Source organism: Nymphaea colorata, chromosome 7 (assembly GCF_008831285.2).
Source record: "Nymphaea colorata isolate Beijing-Zhang1983 chromosome 7, ASM883128v2, whole genome shotgun sequence".
Lineage (NCBI taxonomy): Eukaryota > Viridiplantae > Streptophyta > Magnoliopsida > Nymphaeales > Nymphaeaceae > Nymphaea > Nymphaea colorata.
In genome coordinates, this window is record NC_045144.1 from 18,912,746 (window position 1) to 18,929,774 (window position 17,029).

General features: G+C 35.8%; 1 protein-coding gene across 4 annotated transcripts; it reads right to left on the bottom strand.

The window, feature by feature from the left end:
- Positions 1-519: 519 nt before the first annotated feature.
- On the bottom strand, positions 520-13,415 carry LOC116257033 (RNA pseudouridine synthase 7). 4 transcript variants are annotated; one of them, XM_050078673.1, is made up of 12 exons: positions 13,200-13,415; positions 13,077-13,120; positions 11,633-11,710; positions 10,735-10,835; positions 10,162-10,249; positions 7,030-7,108; positions 6,751-6,830; positions 5,802-5,867; positions 3,236-3,292; positions 2,759-2,884; positions 1,916-2,175; positions 520-844 (listed from the first exon to the last, which is right to left on the bottom strand). In XM_050078673.1, exons 1-12 carry the CDS (start codon positions 13,267-13,269, stop codon positions 742-744), a joined length of 1,152 nt encoding a protein of 383 aa, XP_049934630.1. In that variant the 5' UTR covers positions 13,270-13,415; the 3' UTR covers positions 520-741. The 4 variants fall into 4 exon arrangements, with proteins under 4 accessions (XP_049934630.1, XP_049934631.1, XP_049934633.1 ...); XM_050078674.1 differs by having other exon boundaries at positions 3,236-3,289; positions 6,751-6,833; XM_050078676.1 differs by lacking the exon at positions 5,802-5,867.
- Between the last annotated feature and the right edge of the window lie 3,614 nt (positions 13,416-17,029).

Here is a 17,029-nt window from a genome sequence, read left to right on the forward strand (position 1 = left end):
TCTGCTACACCCCTCCACCCAAGTTTTTTAAAATCCTCATACTCATACCCGCATCTCCGTATCTGTATCATACCCATACCCATACCCCTGTAACATAGTGGTAAAGTATATATCATATTCTAATCCGATGACATCCCTAGTAGTCATTACCTGACCAGACCAACTATTTGTTTGTGTATCAGCAATTAGTTGGTCAGGTTAGACTAGTCAGCCTAGCCATTGGGCAGCTAAATAATCCTAGGCCTTTATGCATATGTGTGCGCATATTGTGTGCATAAATATATGTTTCTATATATATTTCTGTAAAACTATTTGTTCATTTATTTACTTATTTGCTTATTTTTAGTTAATTGACTACGATTAACTTGAAGTGACTAGTCATTTTTTGAGTCTTGAATGACCAGTGTCCAACTTCCAATTTAATTTATCTGTTTAGGAACAAATGGCCATCCATTCGCACATACCCTAAAAGGCATGATCCCATTTTTGTGCATGAAAAATGCTCAACAATTCCTAGACTGACATGAAAATGAAATGGAAAATTTAATAAATGCTTTCCCCATATTTCCATAAACCTGTTTACATCAATTGTATTTTCTGGAGCTATCTGTAATATACATCTCTTAAAAGAAATATGCTTTTCTAATGAATCTAAAAATAAATATACATGGAGCTAAATAATGAACAAATAAAGTAGTGTCCAAAAGACAAAATACGGCCGAAAGGATCAGGATTACATGATTACCTGATGGACGCCCACTCTGGATAGGGGCACTCATAAGTCCAGTCAGGCCCAGAGTATCGAACACAATGCAGCCACAAGCCTTCCTCATGTTCATCATACCTGTAACAAAATCAGTCTTAGCAGAAGGAATGAATTGCTGTAATTTGCACGATTCAGTGAGAAGGATGAACACAGCTCGCAGACCATAGCAACATCTACACAAGGATGAGACTTAGCCAAGCCATGAAGAGGAAGATTAACAAATCCTTAGGTAATTCAAATTTACACTTTAAGGGGAAGAATATACAGCACATGTGACCGCAAGCATACATGAGACAGCCTTACGAATTCCATAATCAAATTTAAAATCAGTTCCCAAATTTAATTACCATATAATACTTCAAACAAGGAAATTGAATCAGTCTTGTTCTGAACAAACAAAAGATGACGTCAATGGAACAATAATACCATGTACTGATGTACTCTGAAGTTTCACTGTGAAATACTACTGCAATAGGACAAGTAATCTTTGCCCACCTCACAAACACACAAAACAGCAGTACAATCATCACATAAACAGCACCACTATTGCAATCTATATGACAACCCTAATATAATGAATCAGAAGATTCAGAACAACCCAGAAATACTGCACATGGTTATCTTTTGTTCCTAAAATAAACTAGTTTGACAGTCATGGCTGCATATGACTGGATACTGGAGAAATTGAGATGCTCAAGATTACCATTTTGAATACTCATATGGTCAAGAGAACCCAAGAAGTATCAAGGCCGAAATTGCTTTCAGCATTCCTACTGTTAGGAATAACCATGTGGTGTTCTTAAGAGGAATTTTTCACTTGAAATGAGGTGCAAAGAAAAGCATCTTACGCCTCAGATGGTGAAAAGAACCCAAGAAGTGTCAAGGCCGGGATTGCTTTCGGCATCCCTATTGTTAGGAATAACCATGTGGTGTTGAGTTCTTAAGAGGAATTTTCCACTTGAAATGAGGTGCAAAGAAAGAGCATCTTACCCCTCAGCTGGTCAAGACTACTCAAGAGAACCCAAGAAGTATCAAGGCCAGGATTTCTTTCAGCATTCTTATTGTTAGGAATAACCGTGTGCCGTGTGGTGTTGAGTTGTTAAGAGGAATTTTCCATTTTGAAATGAGGTGCAAAAAAAAGCATCTTACCCATTAGGAGGAAAATTTGGACAGTTCGTGCACATTGGATCAATCACGAAGTCTTCATCAACATCTAGCTCTTTATATCCAGACAAGTGATTTGAGATTTGACCACTAAGGGAAGATTTAGATCTCTTTGCTGGTTGTTCCATACTACCAATGGATGGACTGTCATTTAGAGGTTTAACCAGAAAATGAGAGTATGCTTCTGAGAAATAGAGTGAATCATTGGCAATTGGATGACCTAGGTGTTGAAGATGAACACGTATCTGAACACCAAGGAAAACAATAAGGAAGACTTAGTCGAGCAAACTTTCAAAGCAAGTATATACCTGCAGAACAGAATAAATAAGCAAACCATGTTTAACCACAAGAATGAAGCAGACAAACCTCAGCAAATAATTCAGCTCAAATAAACTGAACTTTCTAGTAACCACCTAGAAACCACCTCTAAATGTAGAACCCTACACATGTAACTTTATATATGCACACATGAAGGAAACAAAATATATATGCCCATTGTGTTCCTACTATCCATGGCTTGTGCTTGATGTCAACAAATTGATCAAATTCTATCTTCAGTGAACAAATTCTAGAATCCATTTTGGAGATAACCTTCACTAGAAGCACCAACATATTCCAAAAATACAAAAACTATTTTCCAAAGATGATCCTGTTGCAGATAAGATTCAAGAAAAACCAGCTGATGTGAGCATTATGCATGCAAAATCTAAAGAATTTAATCCAACTTCATTGGAGCATGCAAAACGCTGAAACCGATTCAGGTTGGTTTTTTCTCATGCCTTGCTAATAATCTAATAGATTAAATGAACACAACGTATTTGTGTTTACTTGATGTGTCCGACCAGTAATAGGTTCACATTTCACGATACTATGCACCCCATTGGTACTAATTCTGTTGAACTTTGTGCATGCAAGCTTTCCCTTCTGAGATGAAGTATCATCATCAGTGACCGCCTGCAGGAAAAAGGAAAACAAATGCTGATGAAATTGCATGTTCTTTAATAGCCAATGACAGGTGTTTATCAATTACAAAAAAAACAGACATACATATGGGTCACTGTCTTAGTGAAGCAAATAGCGGTGCAAATTTATGACAAATGTCAGTTAAACTAACTTGTTAGTTAAGAAGACAAGAAAATTCCAGCAATGAGCAGACTACCAGAAGGAAGAACAGGCAAAAGCTACCCTTACATACCCTGGAAATGCTTGTGAGCAACAGGCATGAAACTCACAGCTAGCCTTTCTAAGTCCTTTTTTAATTAAAAGTCATGTTCAGAGGTCGATATCAAAGTTTAGTAAACTTGCCTCTACCGAACTCCGTCCTTCTCGAGCATCAAAAATTATAGCAGCATCCACAACCTGCTGAAAGTAAAAGGAACAGATGCAATGACTTTAGTTATGTACCAATTAGAGTGTGCTACATTTTGCATGTGCTAAAAGGCATATAGTAATTGACTATGGAAATCAAGTGGCAATTCAGATAAAAATATACATGATGAAAATTACATCTATATATATATATATATATATATATATATATATATAGATGGAGGAGCTAAAATCCTCCAACCATCTATCCATCTGGCCCTCTCACACATGGAGCCCAATGCAATACATCAGGCTGCATGCTGTGAGGGGTCAAATGGATGGATGGCCAAAGAAATCCAAGAATCATATATATATATGACCATTTTTACCCAAAAATGGAATATATATATATATATATAGTCCATTTTTTGGGCAAAATTGGTTATATGTTTGGGCCACAAACGCTGTGGATGTGTTTGAGTACCCAAAACAAAAATGACTGCCATTCCTGTAGAAGACAGATAGAAATCCCCCACGAGAACATGGGACAAGAAAATTTTGTTTTCCCAATTTGTTCTCATAAAAGAAGCGGTGGGGAGGGAGGTAACATAGTGGCTTTGTGAGGGTGTGTTCGACCCCAAACACCAACCATGCTCTTTTCATGACCATGTGGATATGTTCTGGATCGGGTCTGGGGTTATACCCTGATGCAAAACATTGACTTTTAAAACTAAAGAATGTCAACCACCCTTTCATCATGCTTTCCTACTTGTCACTGTTCACACAGAGAGATAGATGAGGGATGGCTCTACAAGAATAGCAAATGCATAAAAAGAGAGAGAGACTAGGGGGAGGGTCTCTAGAAAGAGACAGAGACACAACCAGCTGAGCTTCCTGCATTACACTCCCTTTTATAAACCTATAGACCATTATCTATCCTCCTTTCTTTCATCTTAAACTTTCTTAACCACTACTTAGTTCTTGCCCATATTAGTATTACAATGGAGATGCAACTTTTGAAAACTTTACCAGCTGATGTTTTTCATATATATATATATATATATATATATATATATATATATATATATATATATATATATAACCCCATACCCACATTTTAAAAATTGTCTTTGTCAACCCATACCATTGTACCCGCACCCATGTGATTTAGTTTTTTTCCTCATTTTTCCCTTTCTCAGCCATCTTTATCACCAGACGATAGGTGGATCTCAGGGAGGAAAAGATACCTGAAGATGGGACAGGTTTTACTCATTTCCCATATATATTTGTATATAGTTCATGGAATATATGGATTAAGTAAATATGAGGGTATGTGAAAAAGTTATAGTCATTCAATCAAACAATTGATAGTTCACAATGTGTCACATGTAAATTTATTTTTCCACAGCCAAAGTGCTAATCATGATTCACCTTTATCAAAGTAATTTTACATGTGGTATGCTGTGAATAATTATTTGGCTTATAAGTAGTCTATATAGTCCATATATTTTGTCAAGCCACATGTCTTATGGTCTCAGATTCATGGTATATGTATTATGTAGCTTAAAAAAAATATGTGGATAACGTAGACATATTATGAGTTGTTTGATCAATTTTATTGATGATTTACAAGGTCCGTAAAATTTCTTTTTCAAAGTAAAAATACCAGTAGCCATCAACTTAAAAAATAAAAAATAAAAAAAATCTACATGTAACACATTGTGAATAGTTAATAAAGTTGATTGGATGACTCATAAATAGTCCGCATAGTCCATGTATTTCATAGGTTTACAAAATATGGGGACTAAATAAATAAGGGGACTAAGTGAACTAATTTATGAGTTATCAGATCAACCTGATCAATGATTCACAAGGAGCCCACTGCAAAGTAACTTTTTCACACATCTCCCAGCCCAATGTTGAAGGTTGGTTCACACTTCACACCATTGGCACCATTAAATAGTAGAAATAATCTAGAGACCCTATGTATATACACAGACATATGTATATCTGGGAAATGAGTAAAACCAGTTTCAAAATTGGAACCGTCTTCTCATGTCTCCATGCTCCCTATGATCCACCAATACTAAGGTGGCAAGGACGGTTGTACAGGAGAAAAAGAAAAGGAAAGAAAAAAAGGGATATAGAGAAGGTAAAAAAAAGGTAGGTGAAGGAGAGAGAGAAAAGAGGGGAAGCAAAAAAACAGTCCCAAAATGGGACTGGTTGACCTATTCCTGAGATGCACACACTGAGCATCAGATCCAGACTGAAGCTGGAATACCAAAAATCGCAAAACTATCATATTGGATCCAACCCACTCGCATCTCTAAATGTGTTTGTATGTATTCTCTGCAGATGCTTTTCTGGGAAACAAATATTCAGAAGGCCTAGCAGTGGGTGTAATACATCAAGCCTGCAGCCAGGGCATGTCTTTTATGTGCAAACAAGCCTTTGATAAGACAAGAACCTTCCAAAGCACAATCTGCACAGCTAAAAGTTCAGAAAAAAAATGTAATAACTCCAGAAAAAATACGAGTTTACTATCAATGAACAACATAGATACCTCAGCTTCAGGAAAAACTCCTATGACTTTAGCAACGTACTCTTTCCTCACCTTTCCACCCTCTATCTGGAGGAACAATTTTTTTACTGCACTAAATTATTTAAAATAGATGGAATGCTATGCCATTAATCGATGCATGATGCTTTATGCAAATTTCATTAACAAAACAAATCAAACAAGAAAAGATTGTGTTCCAAGAAAAGATATACAAGCTATAGTTTGACCATCAGCACATAATCACTTCATAGAATGTGAACATAAAAAACATAATAACTCAACATCGCTTCAAATTGTTTTAATCTAGAACCATTTGTGAGAACCAGTTCAGAAGTTTAACCTTTAAACTATTTAAATGCCAATAAACTGTAAAATGATGCTAACTTCCCATCATAACAAGACAAACAGCATTTTTACCATATAGTGCTACAGGAAAAGATAAGATGTTTTAACAAACAGATTTCTTTCCACATTTTTCTTATTAGTCCACATTAACTCCTGCAGCGAACACTTGGAGTGGGGATGAAACCATTATTGTCGAAGCTCTGAGGCAATATATATAATCAGTAGAGATAACCAATGTGGCAGCAAATAGCAGCAACTAGCAACTCACCCCATGCCTCTAAGATACCAATAACAAGGGTCATACATAGATCTTTTACAGGCCTGGTAATAGCCATCTAAATGTGACATATTTAAGAAGCTTAAGTGGATACTGAGTACATATATAGGGCCCACAGGCTTCTGCAAAAACTAATATGTCAAGTTCTGGTTGTCCATGCTGATTGATTAAGACAATAGGCACTAATCTCAATTTCACCAAATATTCAACGAAGGACAATCTCATATATTTTAGAAATCAGCTTTTTTCATAAGATATAGCAAGAAAACATCTGACAATGTGCACATTGAAACATAGAAGATGAAGAGAATTGCAGTATAACAATGACACCTGTTGTCTAAAGAGGTCTGCCCTAGCAGCACTTCTAGCTAGAATCAAGAGTCCAGAAACCAGGCGATCCAATCGATGAACTGCTGTTTAAATGGGTTGCTGAGTCAAGTAAACAAAGAAATACTTGGAACTTCCAGACAAAGCATATAAAGAAAAAGAAGGAAACAGCAGAAAGAACAGTAAGGAGCTTAAATTGAAAGGGGACTTTCCTTTTTGTGTTTCATAATTTCAAATGCAAAAATCATTGCCCTCCTTCTAGCATGCAATTTGTAAGGATACGAAAAAGAGGTGTCAGACCATGTTCTGCTTGTAAAATGCCCAGAACGGTATTTTTTCGATATTGCCCACATGGATGGACCTGCACCAGACATCAGAAATTTTACACATGCATACATTTGAGTCACAACAAGCCCATAGAGTTCCAGTAGCTTCTTGAGACAATAAAGAATCAAACTTAGCTATTGCTTGCTGTCTTTCTCGATGTGCACAAAATCATTTTACACACTTCCTATCAAATTGGCAAGAAAATTATCTATTGCAAATTACCTGGACTGGTTTTCTTTTTCTTAAAAATATCTTGATAGTCATACCATTTCACAGCCATGGAATTGTCGAAGCAGCAAATGCAAGTTAATGCGTGAGAAATAAAATTGAGAGAAATCATCATCAACATGATCCTGCAAATTCTTTTCAAAATAATTTTCTACCTATAGTTTTATTCTTAAATCAGGTCTTAGAATACAAACAACTTGACTTGGTGTGATTTGATGTGGGCAGCTACTGAGCCCTTTCAGGAAACGATTCAATATCCTGGACTGGTAGTGACAAATATTGGTTTTTCAAGCCAGATAACCATCATGCCCTGAGATGAGTCCTGGACTGGTAGTGACAAATATTGGTTTTTCAAGCCAGATAACCATCATGCCCTGAGATGAGAGATATCCTCCAACTAAAAACGAACAGCATTGACATACATTCAGCTGGGATCTAAGTTGCATACTTGCATGGGGTTGGGTGGTGTACCTGTGCCCATCTGCAGCTTTGAGACATGGGTACTTATAGAGTATGGGGATACTCCATGGTTCAAACTTCAAAACTGCATCGGATCCAGATCTGACTATACCTTTTTATGCCCTTCATAACCCTAATTTTGTTTTTGTTATGGCTTGTGAACATTTTTTATGTTAACTTACATTGGATCATGTAAGTTACAAGAATATTTCGCTTTAATTTCATTCATCATTTGTAACTGTAATGAATGAGTACAGATAGGGAGAGTCAATCCTGACAATTCCAATCCAAACAGCTAGGACAACTCACTCTATCTCTCTCATTAAATGCTAAATAGTGAGCCTAGCATTTGCTGAAGAGAAAGACAAAGAGAGTGGTTCAAGTTACCTCATCAATGGGATCTCAGGATCTAATCTCCATGCATACACACATACATATACCTATATATATGGGTAAGACAAGTTCAGCTATTTAACTGGATCATAAGTGACATTTTAGACCAGATAGCTTTATCTAGGAAACAAATCTCCATTGTAAAAGAAATCAAAACGAGAATGGACCCTGGGATGGTAACTATCACTTTTAAAGAATGAGGAGTATGGACCCTCAGATGAAGCATTTGAAGGGTCAGCATTTTAACTGACAGAACCAGTTAAAATGCTTAATTGGTCTTACTCATCTCTCTCTCTCTCTCTCTCTCATATATATGAGAGAGAGAGAGAGAGAGAGAATGTGTGCAGTGCACTGACTAAATATAAAGACTATATAAATTGATTATAATTTATAAGTCATCGAATCAACAAGGTAACACATTTAAATTACTCCTTAAAGTGAACAACACCTTGTACTTGTACTTTAACTTTTAAAAAAAATCCTATATGTAGCACCTTATAATAAACGATCAATCAAATTGATTAGTCAACTCATAATCAGTCTACATAGTTTTAAATTTTTAATATTTACTCAATCCATACACACACATATATAATATAAGAATGAATTGTGTGTTCCACTTTGTACATCGACAATGCCTGCTCTTTGTTTAAAAGCAGGACCCTTACTTATCTAGTCATACCACAAACCCAGAGTTTCTGAAATCGGCATGTCATACTCTCTGCAGCAGCTGCAGCACCTATATGGACTTGATTTTTCCTCAACAAATTCAGAAGTGCCCTGGAATCAATGTTATAATTAAGGAATTTTACAATTAGGGAGTCATAAAGGCCTTCAACTGTCAAAGGAAAAACTCAGAGAATCTTGGATGGTTTGATGAAGGAGACCAATTCGACATTCTCTTGTGAAAAAAACAAGGGGAGGATGGACTCTTGGATGGTAACTCTCTCTTTTAAAAAACAGGAAGTTATGTACCCCATATAAAGCATTCAAAGGGTCAGCATTTTAACTGACGGCTCCAGTTAAACTGCTTAATTGGTCTTACTCATTTCTATACATATAAGGAGCGGACTGAGTAAACATAAAAACTACCCGAACTGAATATGAGTAATCAAATGACCACAGTTGAGGTTACGTTTTAAAAACGTGAATGATACATTGAAATTTAACTATGTTAACTACTATGTGTCATCAACTCAACTTGATTACTAATTCAGTAATTAACGAGGTGTAAACACTTATAAGTTAAAATACTCTTTTAAAAAGTAAATGACACCCTGTACTTGCCAAACAAAAGTTACATGTGTCACCTTATAAACTATAAATGAAGTTAATTAGACAGCTCATAATCAGTCTACATGGTGTTTGTATTCACTCAATATATATGTGAGAAGCTGGATTCCTCCAGCCAGGTTTTGGCTGGAGAACTCCTCCTGCCTCTCACAGCATGTGCCCCAATGAGTGCATCGGGACTTGATGAGAGGGGATCCCTCCTGGCTGGAGGGATCCACCTTCAATATTTATATTTATATATATGAATGAATGAACTGTGTCTTGCACTTCATACATCTTCAATGCCTATCCCTTTGTTTAGGGGGAGGACTGTCGGTCCCATACACATTGCATATACATGCATATCAAGCCATATCATAAGGCCACATTTTCTCAAGTCAGCATGTTGTACACTCGTACTCTCTATGACTTAGTTTTATGTTTGTCTTTAACAAATTCAGAGGCACCATGCTTTCGCCTTCACTTACCACTATCATTAACGAATTCTACCATAAGGGAGTCACCAGGGCCTTCAACTGTCGAAGGAAAGATGGATGGTAGAAACAAGTAATGCATGGAATTAAAAATATATAGATATCTTTTGGTGGAAATAAAATGAACCCATTAAAAAGATGCTGCCTGCTGTAAACATACAGCATAACTAAAATGTAAAAGTTCCATGAATACGATAACATATCTGAAGACTTCAAAGAATATCAGTTAGCCATCACTTACAGGGATAGATGGTGGCTTGAAAACTGTTACCAAATCATCCTCCTTCTTCAAAACTGAAATATTCCATTCCATCACAGGAGGTTCATGCCTGATGTGTACAATACAAGAATGAAAAACAAGCTTGTGTTACAAAAACCATACTTAGGAAGCAGAAACACAAATCACTACAATTCAAGGTGGGCCCCAACACCACGCCCAAAGATGTGATGATGTTGTCCATCTTTTGGTCATCTATTTCCAGCTATCTGATGGTATGGGTGCACTCTGAACAATTTAGTATGACAACCTTTGTATACGAATTTATGGTTGTTTCTAGATATTGTTGGGAACCACCTTTTCAAACCTCAAAAGATACATATATGTATATATATACAGTTATATATACACACACACGATCTAAGGCCAGCCCCTACAAAATCAAATGATGCAGGATATGTCTATCTGTCTGGAGAAAAAAAACTAAAGGGAACAGACATATATAATTTACTTGTTTATTTGCTTATACTAATGTACGTTGAGAGAACTCCAGAATTGAATTTCATGCCCTGATCAACAGTGACAGAAGGAACAAACCTGTGCACAAAGTGGCTAATTCTTTGTGAAGATTTAACAGTGTATGTAACATCAACACGTGTTCCATCAACTTGGATTCTTCCAGCTTCAACAGCAGTAACCTAAAAAAAAAAAAAGAAAAGCGAACAAAAGATCTCACAACATATTTAAGCAAGTCAAAAGTAGAAATGATATTTTGAAAGCACAACAAAGAGTTACCAATTTAGGGCTTTTCTGCAGTAACCAAATGATATCTCAAGGAATGAAAAACAGAGTGAAACCTAAACATTAATTGCAGCGTTTGGATGACACCCTCAAAAACGTTGTCTTGTAAAAAACCAGTTTAGTTAAAACTTGGTTTTAATCAGTTTGTAAAACCTGGTTTGTGTGTTTGGGAGAAACACCAAAATGATGTTTTATGTGAAAGACCTGGCAGGTCAGGTTATTCATTCCCTTTTGAAATGTTGTTTTGTCAAAACTGGGTTTTTTCAGAACCCCAGGTTCGCCTGTTACCCAAGCATGCCTAAATGGTGTTTTGCCTCATCCAAACACACCCATTGTATTATCACAATATATATATATATATATATACACACACACACACACACACACACACACACACATATATATATATATATATATATATATATATATATATATATATATATAACTTTATGCCCTTTTCCATTTAAAATGATTCTGACATTGAAAAACCTTTTTTGAAAACAAAACAAAAAAAAAACTAAGAAAATCTAAAGCACAACAATACCAGGGACTATGTATTTCAGCAGATCCATAAAAGGGATAAAATTTCACGAGTTTCAAAATTCAAATACATTCTACATGTATTAATGCCTCAGAAACTGGCAATGTAGCAAAAAATAAAATGCAAGCAGCAGCAAAAAGCACTGTGCAATACATAGTAATCACGGGGCCGTTGCCTAAATTCATGAGCAAACAAGTCAACAACAGTCTTCCCAGCCCATCTATTCTTTACCTGTAAGAGACACATCCATCATTAATTCTTTAGTTTCTAAAGCAGAATATACTTTTGAACTGAAAGAGAAGAAAAACCATATTTAAAGCAAATTGAAAGGATGCATGTAAAGCAAATGAAAACACACATAAAGTAGTCAATAGTAATATATTTTTCCATCTAACTGCCTGCTCTCTTTCACAATAAGCATGCATGTGATTTATGCTTTATAGCACGTGGACAATCAGCCATTGCTATTGCCCTTGACAGTGGAAAGCTGACACTGACTTTTGGAAACTCCTCATTAAGCAAAAGTCTCTTTAGAAACTTCTTGTGGAATTCATTGTTTGGAAGTTCAGCATGCTTTTACTGTTAAGTGTTAATCCATTAACCCCCAAAACAAAAGCCGCCTTGACTTCATACTGAAACCACATATTTTTTGTATAGTCTTACATGTAGAGTTAGAAACCCAATCAAGTTTACTGTTAAGATCCTCAGGAGCTCAAAACGATTATATTGACACAAGTATGTCAGTAAAGGAGAAAAATGAGGAATCAATCAACAGGTAACGTTAAGCATCTTTAACGACAGGAATTTTTTCTTTCAGAAACAACAAGCGGAAATAGAACTTTCAATAGCACGAAAGAAAGAAAACCATCTTAAGAATTTCCTACACCAAAAATGACTATAACTCGTACCACTATGCCAACAATGAAAAATCTTCGGGTAGAATGTCTACTTATGCCGCATGAAAAATTATTATCAGACAAATACTTAAATTTCATTAACCACAACCTTTGTAGATTGAATTTTTTAATACTAAACTAGCCGACACGAGAAATTCTCAACACGAATCCCCAGCACCCTAATTGAATCCGGCAAATAAATTTTCCAGCTACATGTTACCAACCCTAACTGCAACAGTAGCTAGTAAGAGTGAGAAAATAAGGTGAGGTGTAATCACTGTTTCGTCTCCTTCCTACCAACTCCCAAATTGAGTTTCAGAGCATCCATGGGACCGTCTCGGTCAGCCTTTTATCTTCTTGGTTTCTCTGAGCTACTGAGCTAGAACATCTCACTCGACTATTCATGATGATCTTTCAGTACCCACCCCCGAATGCCCCATCCGCAATGAACGTGGCACTTGTCTTTAGGATTTTCCAACTTCGTCAATAATCTGGAAACCATCCCAATGGACCCCAACCACCACAAATGCAGATAGTAAACTAATCATAAACCTTACATACAAATCAAAAACAATGAAATATCGTCAAATTCTTGATCCCATTCCACCAGAAAGCCAATGCCCTAGTCACTGCACTTCCGTACTTCCCATTCAGATACATACCCTAGTGAGAGAGAGATAAAGAGAGAGAGAGAGAGATACGTTACAGATGAACTCGAAGAAGTATGGTTTCACGAGACGCTTTCCTGCATAGATTAGTGAATATCATATGAGAGAGACAGAGTGGGTGAGTGAGAGAGAGAGTGAAATGGGTGCCTTGCTTACCGTCCTTGAATACGTAGTCCTCGCGCTTGGGAGGGTTCAGAGGCGTCTCCCATACAATCCCTTCCATCATCTCTCTCTCTCTCTCTCCTGGTCGTCCCCCCCTTCTCTCTCCGCGATGATGGACAGATGGAAGAAGGCGGGAAGCAAGTTCCAGGTCGCTCCCGACTAGCGGGTAATTCGTTTTCCCAGTCCTCTCCGCTCGCACTCCAGATTCCCTCCCTCGCCCCTTTTGTTCAACGAAGATGGGTGAGTGGCGGGACTCGATTTCCCATCTCAAACATGGAAATCCCTGCTTTGCTGCTTTTCCCTCAAACGGCTAAAACCGGTTTCCCCTCGCCCTGGGAAAGCCGACACCTTCCAAGTCCCATACGATCGATCCCACCTACGAATGATCTGAATCATATCAAATATATCTTTATTCATATCCATTTTTCCGATATTCACATTTGAATTCGGATTTGAGTCTGAATAAGGAAAATTCATATCCTAATCTGAATCCAAAATTTAATTTTACGATTCGAATCCGAATTTTGAACCAGATTTTGCCAATTTTTAAAATTTAATAGCATTAGATAAAGGATATTTATTTAAAAATGAATCTGATCTGAATCCGAATATGATAGGATGTCATTTATTAAATCTGAATCCTATTCAATTTCTTAATCCGATATTTAATTTTTTTTTCATATCCGATTTTTTCGGATCTGATCGATCAGATATCCGATTCCAATCAGATATATTGACATCCCTAAATTTCCACCCAGCCATATGAAAGCATAGATCAAACTAGTGATGTCGGACTGGGTTTAAGAGGTCCAAACAGCTCAGGGTTTAAACCTACCTTGGAATTTAGATGGGAAGTCCGACATCTATCAATTGAAGTACAACACATTGATTATATACTAATTCATAAAAATAATGTGTATAGGAAATCGAGCTTTCACGAGCTTGCTAACCTGACGTTATGCCCCTCAAAGCTAAACTAGTCCATATGTGAGGTTCCGCCAATCTAACTTACCCAAACTCTATCTCAGGTGGAGTTTGACTCTAATATGAAATTCTTAAAAACTGGATCTGGATCAGAATCTAGATCTAGATCTTATATGAGGTTCAGTTGCTCACTTTTGTGATACCAATTGTTTGTCGCTTTTTTTGTGATATGAAACCGTGTTGGGATAGTTTCAATTTTTGCTAAAAATTACTTATAATGCTTAAAACTATTGAATTGAAAATATATATGTATGTAAATTGAGTTTTATAAAATGGGTTTATTTAACTGTTTTAGATCTACCCACCCTAAAATTTGATTTACACATTCACTTTTTTTTTTTTAGTTTTAATCATGAACACAATTCGTCGATAAAAGTAGTTTTGGCTTGCCATAAAAGTTCCACGGTATTTAAGTATCTCAATTGAACAATCTCTCTTTTTCTCTGGAAGCTAGTAAATACTAAATAATTATATTTTAGACGGGTAAAGAATAAATTCAACTCTTGATATTTTTAGATCGACGTTTGAGACGATAAATAAAAATAAAAAGGTAGAAACCAATATCAAATGTGAAAAATGCATAATAAACTTTTTCTATGTTTTCTCTCAATCATCTACCTAAAAAGAAACAAATCAAAACAGATATTGTTTTTTATCCACCGAGCATTCAAGTGTATTACATCTAATAGTTTATTATTATTATTATTATTATTATTATTATTATTATATAAAGTTACCTCTCTCACTGACAGGGTCATTTAATTTATGGACGGTTGAAAGACAAACAAACAGGAAAATGTATGAATTAAAGACAAACAAAAAGAAAAAGAAAAATGTACGAATTAATACTGAACAATAAAAATGTTCATCATCTTTTCATTATTGATTTTTCTACAACCATCAATGACGATAGATCAAAACAACTCTCATGAGTCAATTTTGGATAACCAAAGCTACCATTATATATATATATATATATATATATATATATCAAACCGGGGCTAGGCTGAATTAAGCAAACATAGTAAATGTTTCAAGAATCTATCTCATGTATAGTAAGTGTTCCAATAATCTATCTCATGCATCAGGTAGATAAAGATCAGATCAAATCCTTTTATTTCTCAAAAACTCAAAAACTGAAGTATTGACATTGGATTAGAATTCACATTCAATTGCAAAATTTTGCATGTCAAATCCAAATTTGATTCACATGATACATATGAACACATCTGAAATATAATTTTCGTCGAATTTAGTGCAGCTGAAAGGAAAAGGTAAAATTTCCACACCATATCTTAAGTGCCCCCAGGTTCAATGGAGCTATTCATGTGCCAGAATATGTTTAATTAAATATTGAGGTCTTAACCGCATCCAAAAGGGTATTATCCTGCAAGTTGCACCTTGATCACCTCTTTGTCATAATATATATAAAGCCCATTGACATTTTTTTAACGAGTTGACCAATCATAGGGAATGTGTTTGGTTCTAAGAAACAGCAAATCACGTCATTCCAATCGATGTTAGGTGCCCTGTTAACGAGGCATTGACTCTCTCTCTCTCTCTCTCTCTCTCTCTCTATATATATATATATATATATATATATATATATATATATATATATATATATAGAGAGAGAGAGAGAGAGAGAGAGAGAGAGAGTCTTCTGTAATTGTGATGGTTATTTGTTTGTTATATATTGTTAAAAGCCGTCGTTAAAGATGTATTTGCAGCGGGCTGTTGCTTGCTTATGATTTTTAGCAATGAAATACACATTTTGCAACAGTTTTTAATGACATAACATAACAAAATAACCATTCAACCATAAAGGTAGCTAGCTATATATATATGTATATATACTTTAGTTTTTTATACTCACTTGATGAATGGTTAAAAGAAAAAGATGATGGTTCAAATGAACTACCCTTATATATATACATATATATATATATATATATATGGAGAGAGAGAGAGAGAAAGAGAGACTTCTATGGTTATTTTTTTGTTATATATTGTTAAAAACTGTTGTTAAAGATGCATTTGCAGCGGGCTGTTGCTTGCTTATGATTTTTAGCAACGAAATACACATTTTGCAACAGTTTTTAATGACATAACATAACAAAATAACCATTCAACCATAAAGGTAGTCAGCTATATATATATATATATATATATATATATATATATATATATATATATATATATATATATATATATATATATATATATATATATATATATATATATATGTGTGTGTGTGTGCTTTCCTTGAATGGAGGGCTGGAAACGTGTTAGCATCAAAATGAGCTTTAATGAAATTAGTTCTGATAAACAAACATTAGATTTTCGTGTGAAAGCACGGCTCATGATCTGGTACCACTAACTTGCAGATCATCCTCAGCGTGGAGTTGTTGGCCGGACTGCACCGTGGACCTTTGAACATTCCCATTTCCAATGAGTCGACATGCTAGTTGGTGAGCTTCGATTATAAGAAATGGACACGGCACCCAATAATTCGATGGTCTCAAACACGGTTCTTGCTGTCTCGTTATTAACTAATCCGTCGCTAAATTAAGAACTGGGAAAGTGAGCATGAGTTAATATTCTTGGAGCTATGTTCTTGTCATCAGGTGGAACTTGATGTACATTGAGAATTCCGGGGCTTCGCCGCTAGGCACAACTTTGGCTAACCGGTTGACTTTTAGGGGGTGTTTGATAGCCTCAGATTTGAAATCTTTAGGACTCGAGAACCGTGGACTTAGCATCCGACCCTTCCTCGTCCGATCTTGAATCCGACTTTTTCTCAATGCAAATAAGTAAAACAAGGATATTAAGTGTGGATC

Excerpts from the sequence above, each read along its gene's own strand:
- LOC116257033 (XM_050078673.1), bottom strand. The coding sequence starts at position 13,269 with ATGATGGAAGGGATTGTATGGGAGACGCCTCTGAACCCTCCCAAGCGC. Across the intron at positions 10,836-11,632 it reads AACGGCCCCGTGATTACTAT|GTTACTGCTGTTGAAGCTGG; the intron begins GTATTGCACAGT and ends TTTTTTTTTTAG. Across the intron at positions 845-1,915 it reads CCAAATTTTCCTCCTAATGG|GTATGATGAACATGAGGAAG; the intron begins GTAAGATGCTTT and ends ATTTTGTTACAG.